The sequence below is a fragment of the Staurois parvus genome, unplaced genomic scaffold (genome assembly GCF_062004578.1).
Source record: "Staurois parvus isolate SC_StPar_1 unplaced genomic scaffold, SC_StPar_1.0 ptg001482l, whole genome shotgun sequence".
NCBI classification, from domain to species: domain Eukaryota; kingdom Metazoa; phylum Chordata; class Amphibia; order Anura; family Ranidae; genus Staurois; species Staurois parvus.
This window is the reverse complement of record NW_028319278.1, coordinates 307,331-317,710: the sequence shown is the minus strand read 5'-3', so window position 1 is coordinate 317,710 and position 10,380 is coordinate 307,331. Positions and strand designations below refer to the sequence as shown.

Genomic DNA, 10,380 nt, shown 5'->3' with positions numbered 1-10,380 from the left:
GTAAGGTAGTTAGAAATAGATACATCCTTTCACAAAAGCTGTATTCCGAATTTGCAAACAAGAACGGGACGTTTCTAGCCAGAGCTCTTTGTGAGAAACGGGCCAGCATGACGGTACATAAAATCAGAGGCTCTGATGGCATTGAGGCTACATCTAACCCCGATATTGCCTCCCATTTTGAACGCTATTATAAATCTCTATACAACATCCCTCCGGAACGTCCCCCTATACACACAGACAAATCCAGAGCTTCCTTGATCTCCAAATTCCTCCATCTATACGGTCCAGCTGCCCTCTCCGAGGATTTGGTTCATGTTCTGGAAAAAGACCTGACCTTAAATGAGCTGCAGTCCGCGGTAAAACAGATGAAACCGGGTAAGAGTCCGGGCCCTGATGATGTTACAGTAGCCTATTACAAATCTTTTCTGGATATCCTGGGTATTCCATTTCTTTCTGCTTTTAATACTCTCGCTCAACCTTCAAGGTCACCTAACCACCTTTTGGAGGCTCACATTACAGTTATCCCCAAAGGCGGGAAGGACAATACCCAGGTTTCTAACTACAGACCCATTTCCTTGCTGAACGTGGACGTCAAACTATTCACAAAGATTATTGCCAATCGTCTTCTCCCCTTGCTTCCCTCCCTGGTTGACTTGGACCAAGCGGGATTTATCCCGGGTAGAGAGGCAAGGGACAACACTATCAAGGCCCTTAATCTCAACCATTGGCTCCGTAGATCTAACTCTCCTGGTTTTTTCCTCTTCTTGGATGTAGAAAAAGCCTTTGACAGGATTGCATGGGATTACTTGAACGCGTCTTAAGTGGCATTGGGTTTGGGTGAGAAGATGCTTACCTTTATAATGGCCCTCTACTCCGTCCCTACTGCCCGGGTCCGGGTGAACGACCATTTGTCAAACTCCTTTCATTTAAGGAACGGCACACGCCAGGGCTGCCCCCTCTCCCCGCTCTTGTTTGTCTTATCCCTTGAGCCCTTGTTACGGAAAATCCGTTTAAACCCCGATATTAAGGGAATTAGGGTAGCAGACAAAGAGTATAAGCTTGCAGCCTACGCAGATGACATCCTCCTTTTCCTTGCGGACCCTCACACCACCTTGCCGAAACTACTGAAAGACTTTGCCCTTTTCAGATACTTGTGGAATTTTAAAATTAATTTTTCCAAATCAGCCGCCCTTAACATTACCTTGTCTGCTGAACTAGTCTCTTTTTGTGAGGCCCAATTCCCATTTCACTGGGAAAGGGAATCCTTTACCTATCTCAGTATTCAGCTTACCCGTAACCCTGACGACCTTTATGTGAAAAGCTTTCTTCCTGCTCTTCGCTCTATGCAGGAAGACCTCAATAAATGGCACCGTCCTTGTTTCTCCTGGTTTGGAAGGGCGGCGATCATTAAAATGCACATACTTCCCTGCCTCCTGTATCTCTTTCAAACATTACCAATTCACTTAACTCTTGCCTTTCTTTGCATCTTGTAAAAGACTGTGCTCGTTGTTCCTATGGAGTCACAAGCGTCCGCGTATTGCTTACTCCCAATTGACCCTTTCTAAACTTAGAGGTGGAATTGGATTCCCTGACCTTCACTGCTACTATTGGCCATGTCATCTCTCCCGGATAGTTGATTGGCATGTTCACACTGCCTCTAAAGACTGGATATCTATAGAAAATGCTTACTCACCCCTTCCCTTGGCATCGATCCCTTGGCTTTCACCGAAGCACACACCCAGGGGCAGACTGACAACTCATGGGGCCCCCGGGCAATAGGGGATTATGGGGCCCCGTGTCCTTGCCCAAACTCAAAAAAAGGTACCAGGGGCATCTCATGGGGCCCCTACTGACCCCGGGCCCTCGGGCAGTGACTGAGTTTCCAAATGGTCAGTCCGCCCCTGCACACACCCCATGCTCTTCTCACTCACCCTTTGGTGGGACCTACTTTAAAAAAAATTTCCGTTCAGCTTGCAAATCTGCATCCATTTCCGAAACACCCAACCCCCTAACCTCCATTCGCCTCAACCCTGACTTCCCCCTGGGAATGCACAAAGACTTCTTACTGAAACATTAGCCACACAAACAGATCTTAGTAAAACATTTTCTCCACAAGGGCAAGGTGAAAACACTCCGAGAACTGCTTGAAAGCCTGGGTATCCGCGAATTCCCTTTCTGGGCATATTTCCAGATTAGACATTATCTGCTCTCTCATAAACCCCCTCATAACTGGTTCCATTCTCTTACCCCATTTGAATCTCTATGCGCGAATGCTGAACCACGAAAACATCTGATCTCGGAGATCTTTCCCCTTCCAGTGGAGAGTCGGTCTTATGACTCCCTCCCCTCATGTCGGGCTTGGAAGGGATATCTTGATGCTGAACTATCGGACTCAGACTGGGACATGATATTTCAATACTCTCATAAATGTTCCCTCAATGTTTCGACACAGGAAAACAGCTACAAAATAGCCTCTAGATGGTACCGAACCCCCTTGAGAAGTCATCGTTTCAACCCCACCTTTCCCAACAGTTGTTGGAGATGCGGGGACCTCAGATGGGTCCTTTCTTCACATATGGTGGTCTTACCCGATTCTCCAACCATTTTGGCAGGAGGTCCATAAGCTAGTAGTGTCTGTAACTACCTTACCCTTAGCTTTCTCTCCGGCTCAAATCCTCCTCCATCACTCTTCCCTTCCCAGGGCTCAGTACTTTAAATCATTAGCCATGCACATGATCAACGCAGTCAGACTCTGTATTCCTGTCCTGTGTGGCTCCACACGCCCTCCCTCTATACGTGATTGGCTCACCCGAGTGGGCAAACCAGCAGACATGGAAGAACTAATTGCATCTGCACTCGACACTCCTACGAAATTCTCCCACGTATGGGCCTGTTGGACCCACTTTCTGACTACCCCTGCGTATCGATCCCTCATGGGCCCACCTGTCTGAACTTGATTTAGACTTCCTGATGGTGTTACTCAGTTACATTTGACCTGATGGGAATCGTCATACTCCTCTTGGCGTTCCTCCCACATTCACTTGATGCTGACGACGCAGCATAGATTCCACCCACTCCCGTTACTGTTCATATTGATGATAAGACAATCTCGGTGGTCATCCCCTCCCTTACTTTATTCTTCCCATGTGCTTCCCTTCCCCCCCCCCTTTTTTTTTCTCTCTCTCTCTCTCCTTCTTCTTTCTCTATCTCTGTCCCTCTCTCTCGTTTTTCCTTTTTTCCTCTGATATGCTTACATACGTTCCGGACATTCCTTCAAGTAGAATACTGAGAATGCTGCCAGCATCATCTCCCTCATTTCATTAGCGGTCCCCACGACAAGTTATTCCTACATTCGCATTCGGACAATTCCACTATCTCAATCTGTAATATTGAATCTTAGCCAGGCGTCACATATACTCTCCTCCCCTCTACAGCTTTTTACCTCCGGACGTTTCGGTAGAAGGCCAGACGTCTCATTATTTCAACCATTTGACAAGCATATCTGAATATTACAGGCACAACCTTGTCGTTTGCTAGTTTATCCACACTGATTGATCTTGCGTTGGATTTCATTTGCATTTGTTTGCTATATATGCTTTGCTACATGTCCTATGTACACTTTATCTGTACATTTTCGTGTGTTGATCTGCACTTTGTTTTCAATAAGCTTTGTTTTTTGGAAAAAAAAAAAATAAACATTTTAATGAAAAGTATACATGCATTTTTTTTTAAAACTCATAAATAGAAAAAAGGGGACTGATGTGAATGTACAATATATGTGTAAAGCGCTGCGTAAATTGACAGCGCTATATAAAGTACCTGAAATAAATAAATAAGTACCTATAGCAGTAGAAAGGCTTCCACCGACCAGCAGGATAATTACACAAGCAGGTCATCAAGGCAGATGCCACGGGCTCACCCAGGGGCGGACTGACCATTTGGAAACTCGGGCACTGCCCAAGGGCCCGGGGTCAGTAGGGGGCCCCATGAGATGCCCCTGGTACCTTTTTCATAGTCTTTTTTATGTTTGGGCAAGGACACAGGGGCCCCATGATCCCCTATTGCCCGGGGCCCCATGAGTTGTCAGTCTGCCCCCTGGGCTCACCTGAGGTACGGGGTCAAAGCAATAACTGGTGTTTGACAGAGCTCCTGGTGGTAGAGATGGGATTTGCTGGGTGTTAGTACCAGGTTGAGATCAAGAGAAACAAGGTTCAAGGCAGGATCATTTAAGAAATCTGAACAAGATTGGCTCTGTCCTTCTGGAGAGAAAAGCAGATGAAAGCATTGTCAGGGAAGGATTTTGGTCTCTGTGGGAGGGAATAAATACTTGGAAGGGTCACATTGACACCTTACATAGAATGGTGCACCTACCATGAAAATGTATACAGTATAGTTGTGACGGGTTAACTTCATACTTCCATTATGAATTGAATGAGCCCTTATAATGACCACAGTGAAGATCCACAATACCCAGAACACTTCTCTGCCATCTGTTGACCATAACTTTAGGTTTTTAAACTTCGTTCATGTGAGTTCTCCAACATCAAATAACATTTTCTGACATGGTTTTCTACTTTCTTAGATAAAAATATCGATGAAGAAATGTCACTGATGAAAAATGGTGAGTGTATAAGGATTCTGGACTGGCATTGAGATGCTTAGTGAAATGTTAGTTACAGGAGGAGGTAGAGGAAGGAGATCCTGCATACATAATTCTGTGGAGGAGGAGGTAGTGGAAGGAGATCCTGCATACATAATTCTGTGGAGGAGGAGGAGGTAGTGGAAGGAGATCCTGCATACATAATTCTGTGGAGGAGGAGGTAGTGGAAGGAGATCCTGCATACATAATTCTGTGGAGGAGGAGGTAGTGGAAGGAGATCCTGCATACATAATTCTGTGGAGGAGGAGGAGGTAGTGGAAGGAGATCCTGCATACATAATTCTGTGGAGGAGGAGGTAGTGGAAGGAGATCCTGCATACATAATTCTGTGGAGGAGGAGGTAGTGGAAGGAGATCCTGCATACATAATTCTGTGGAGGAGGAGGTAGTGGAAGGAGATCCTGCATACATAATTCTGTGGAGGAGGAGGTAGAGGAAGGAGATCCTGCATACATAATTCTGTGGAGGAGGAGGTAGTGGAAGGAGATCCTGCATACATAATTCTGTGGAGGAGGAGGTAGAGGAAGGAGATCCTGCATACATAATTCTGTGGAGGAGGAGGTAGTGGAAGGAGATCCTGCATACATAATTCTGTGGAGGAGGAGGTAGAGGAAGGAGATCCTGCATACATAATTCTGTGGAGGAGGAGGAGGTAGTGGAAGGAGATCCTGCATACATAATTCTGTGGTGGAGGAGGTAGCGAAAGGAGATCCTGCATACATAATTCTCTGGAGGAGGTAGAGGAAGGAGATCCTGCATACATAATTCTGTGGAGGAGGAGGTAGTGGAAGGAGATCCTGTATACATAATTCTGTGGAGGAGGAGGTAGAGGAAGGAGATCCCGCATACATAATTCTGTGGAGGAGGAGGAGGAGGAGGTAGTGGAAGGAGATCCTGCATACATAATTCTGTGGAGGAGGAGGAGGTAGTGGAAGGAGATCCCGCATACATAATTCTGTGGTGGAGGAGGTAGTGGAAGGAGATCCTGCATACATAATTCTGTGGAGGAGGAGGTAGTGGAAGGAGATCCTGCATACATAATTCTGTGGAGGAGGAGGTAGTGGAAGGAGATCCTGCATACATAATTCTGTGGAGGAGGAAGTAGTGGAAGGAGATCCTGCATACATAATTCTGTGGGGGAGGAGGTAGCGGAAGGAGATCCTGCATACATAATTCTGTGGAGGAGGAGGTAGCGGAAGGAGATCCTGCATACATAGATCTGTGGAGGAGGAGGAGGTAGTGGAAGGAGATCCTGTATACATAATTCTGTGGAGGAGGAGGTAGTGGAAGGAGATCCTGCATACATAATTCTGTGGAGGAGGAGGTAGTGGAAGAAGATCTCGCATACATAATTCTGTGGAGGAGGAGGTGGTGGAAGGAGATCCTGCATACATAATTCTGTGGAGGAGGAGGTAGTGGAAGGAGATCCTGCATACATAATTCTGTGGAGGAGGAAGTAGTGAAAGGAGATCCTGCATACATAATTCTGTGGAGGAGGAGGAGGTGGTGGAAGGAGATCCTGCATACATAATTCTGTGGAGGAGGAGGTAGTGGAAGGAGATCCTGCGTACATAATTCTGTGGAGGAGGAGGTAGAGGAAGGAGATCCTGCATACATAATTCTGTGGAGGAGGAGGTAGTGGAAGGAGATCCTGCATGCATAATTCTGTGGAGGAGGAGGTGGTGGAAGGAGATCCTGCATACATAATTCTGTGGAGGAGGAGGTAATGGAAGGAGATCCTGCATACATAATTCTGTGGAGGAGGAGGTAGTGGAAGGAGATCCTGCATACATAATTCTGTGGAGGAGGAGGTAGAGGAAGGAGATCCTGCATACATAATTCTGTGGAGGAGGAGGTGGTGGAAGGAGATCCTGCATACATAATTCTGTGGAGGAGGAGGTAATGGAAGGAGATCCTGCATACATAATTCTGTGGAGGAGGAGGTAGTGGAAGGAGATCCTGCATACATAGATCTGTGGAGGAGGAAGTAGTGGAAGGAGATCCTGCATACATAATTCTGTGGAGGAGGAGGTAGTGGAAGGAGATCCTGCATACATAGATCTGTGGAGGAGGAAGTAGTGGAAGGAGATCCCGCATACATAATTCTGTGGAGGAGGAGGTAGAGGAAGGAGATCCTGCATACATAATTCTGTGGAGGAGGAGGTAGAGGAAGGAGATCCTGCATACATAATTCTGTGGAGGAGGAGGTAGAGGAAGGAGATCCTGCATACATAATTCTGTGGAGGAGGAGGTAGAGGAAGGAGATCCTGGCACCAACACTTTCTTTAACAGCAAAAGGATGAAATTGGGGGAAGGAGAAGTGCTGGGTAAGGTGTACCGTGTTACCTTTTTAGAATAACGGAGGACATGTTCTGTGTGTATCATTGAGTGTAGATCCATAATAATCTGAGATTGTTGTCATTGCAGTTTCTCTTCCTAGTGACATTCAGAGCATTCGGAAAGCTGTGAGGAGCCTGGAACAAGTCCAGACAGCAGGCAGTAAGATTATCTTTTTCCACCCCCTTTAGAACACTTATTTATCAAACCACCAGTTGCTACAATGTGCACATAGGATGAACATTTATGGGTATTTTATTTTTACACTGGAGTTGGGTTTGAAAGCAAACCTATTATCAACCTTGCCCCCCCACCCAGGGTGCAAGGATCTTGACAGAGGCAAGGATCAACTTGAGTCACCTAGTCTAACGGCCTGGTGGACCCTTCTCCTTATGGTCAGCCAAGCGTTGAGTAATAGATAAGGGGCTCTCCCAAAGTAGACACCTCGCTTCAGGGGAAGAAGGAACCTGATGGCCACAGATCCTCCCTCTAGACTGAGGGTAGAGCCAAAGACCCACACCCTCCATCCAAGTGAAAGGAACACAGACAAAAGTGTAAAGTAACTTATCATGATAGAAAATAAATAGTGTACCAGTGCAGGTGCATTGGCTAGGCCTTGTGGCCTGGTAGCAAACACTGCGTCAGACTTAGCCAAAAGGACTAGCCCATAGAGGTGTGGAGTAGAAAAAAAGAAGAGGTGATGTGACCTTGTGCTCATTCACATAGTGGGTTTCCCCATGGCCATAGCCTGCTAAGAGCACCCCTAGCCTGACCAACTCCCAGGGGACACATACACCGCGGGTCCATTGACTTCCCAGTCCATGACCAGACCAGGTAGATCCATTGATATCAGGAGGCACTGGACCTCTCCAGTTCAACCCGTGAAAACACACCCGTGCCCCACCTTACCCAGTGAGCTCCCCAGTTTCTGTTCCTATAGGACAGGGGTGTCAAACTGGTGGCTCCAGCTGTTGCAAAACTACAAGTCCCATCATGCCTCTGCCTTTGGGAGTCATGCTTGTACCTGTCAGTCTTGCAATGCCTTATGGGACTTGTAGTTTGGCAACAGCTGGAGGGCCACCAGCTTGACACCCATGCTATAGGACAGACCTTCAGATTCCCCATCATACTAGCAGAGGCACTATACAGTCATCCATTCCTACCAAGAGGCTGAAATGATGTTGTAGCATCCCTACTGGACACTGATAACAGATATTACACTTGGTTTAGGCAGAGAATCCCAGTATGGTCACATGACTAAGTGCCTAGGATCAGAGTTTAGACTGGTTGATCCTTCTCTTTAGCAGAACCCACCTGACCCGAAATGGGGTGGGAGCAGGGTTAGTGGGCGTGTCTCGAATGAATGTATGTAGAGTACAGCGGGGTGTGTAGTGATAAACCTGATTATACTAATTGATATTGGTTTCCCTCATTTTCTCAGATTCCGTCATGAAGCCTAATTTAACAGATCAAGTCATTGGTAATTGTGTATTGCTCAATGCATATTGGAAATTTTTTAATAGCTGTTACCTAAATATTCTAATCACCTTCTGTATTTTATCCTAGATTACGCTCTTCCAGTCTGGTATGGATTTGAGGGGAACCTCATGCAAAAATCAAGAAAAAAAAAAATGTGGAGTACTCCCAAAAATTCCATACCAGACCTTTATCTGAGCATGCAGCCTGGCTGGCCAGGAAGGGGGGGGGGGGGGGGGGGGGCAAGCATGCACCCCCTGAACCATACCAGGCAATATACCCTTAACATTTGGGGTACCTTGCCAGGGAGGAACCCCTCTGGTAAAGCATTTTATCCTCATGTTGATGAAGACAAGGGCCTCTTACCCATAACCCTGGCCCAGTGGTTTTAGGGGTCAGTGGACAGGGGGACTTGTTTATATCTTGAAGCCTCCTTTAAATATAAGGGGGCCCCAGATACTGTCTCCCCATATGAATGAGTAGGGGGTACACCTACTTATTCACAAAAACACTGTAAATCGTAAAAAAAACCGCATGACTTTTGACAAGTCCTGAGATCTGTGAGTGGGGGGGGGGGGCTTATGAGACTCTGGAAACCGCATTTAAAAATAGGGGGCCACAAGATACTGCCCCCTCAGGTGAGTGAGCTAGTGGTATCGCTTCTCGGCCTTTTGGCTAAGATCAAGTGTAGTATCTGTTCTTATCAGTGTCCAGTGGGGGTGCTCCCGACCATTCTAGCTTTGCGGGGATGGTTGTTGTATAGTACCCTCACTGGAATGATGGGGGTCTGGATGGCTATTACGGGGAGGACAGAAACCGGGGAGCGCCATGATTCGTTCTGGGGCCTCGGGAGTAATTCTCCTTTGGAACGTCTGAAGGACCCAGTTACCTCCTGATTTGGACGGTCTACCTTGGTCTGGCCAGGGGCTGGGAAGGCAGAGAGTCCGCAAACTAGGTGCCCCCTGAGTAGTCGCCTCAGGGGTGCTCTGAGTAGCACTTGGGTGTGGGACCCCACGTTGCGAATGAGCACATGGTCACCGAGTTTAAACACTTTTTGCACTGCGCCTCTAGGACCGGGCCTTTTGGTCAAGTTCTGGGCAATTTTTTTGCTACAGGCCTCAGGGTCTGGTCAGTGCACAATTTGGGCACGACACTTTTTATTATTTTTATAGATTTATTTAATTATTTATTTATTTATTTTTCCTCACCCCACGTTTGTCACTTTTTACTTTTGTGTGTGTTTTTTCACAGGATGGAGGGTGTGGGTCCTCGGGCCTGCCCTGAAGTCTAGGGGGAGGATGTGTGGCCATACGGTTCCTTCCTCCCCTGTCCCTAGGGGGTTTTCTCTTTGGGAGAACCCCCTGGCCTAGTACTGGATGTCCGGCTTCGGCTGGACATAAGGAACGGTGGTCCACCAGGCCTTTTGGCCAGGAGGACCAAATGGGAACCTTGTCCCTGTCAGGAGCTTCGTGCCCCGGGGGATCAGGGTAACGGTCCAACCCCTTCGGGGGTAGGACAAAAGCACACCCTTAAGTGCACTTTTTGTGTGGTGTTTTGCACTTGCACTTTTTTGTGAACACTTACGGGTTTTTTCGTTATAGTTGCACGTTTGCGGACTTAAAAAAAAAAAAAAAAAAAAGTGGTACCCATACAGAAAAACAAATGTAACCTAGGAATAAAGACACCTAAACGTTTGACAAGAACTTTATTTTTAAAAAGTCCTTAATTGTAAACGTATTGTCAGTCACAATGCCTTTCTGATGGACCTGGCATACAGAGCCGTTCCCGACGGTACTCCTCACTTAATGACGGCTCCCCAAGCTGCTATCAGCTATATAAGGGAAGGGGAGGGGATAGTAGTGACATCACTGACCAAACATGGGCGTGGCAATAATGTCATAGCTCTTCT

General features: G+C 46.9%; 1 protein-coding gene and 1 pseudogene across 1 annotated transcript in view; both read left to right on the top strand.

The window, feature by feature from the left end:
* The first annotated feature begins 860 nt into the window (after nucleotides 1–860).
* LOC149435675 (C-type lectin domain family 10 member A-like) overlaps nucleotides 861–10,380 on the top strand; it is a 28,929-nt gene continuing 19,409 nt past the window's right edge. The window contains exons 1-4 of the mRNA XM_089662486.1: nucleotides 861–1,293; nucleotides 4,583–4,621; nucleotides 7,086–7,157; nucleotides 8,437–8,475. Of these exons, the coding sequence (XP_089518612.1) occupies nucleotides 861–1,293; nucleotides 4,583–4,621; nucleotides 7,086–7,157; nucleotides 8,437–8,475 (583 nt within the window). The remainder of the gene's footprint in view (nucleotides 1,294–4,582; nucleotides 4,622–7,085; nucleotides 7,158–8,436; nucleotides 8,476–10,380) is intronic.
* Nucleotides 9,127–9,242, top strand: LOC149435676 (U2 spliceosomal RNA; annotated as a pseudogene).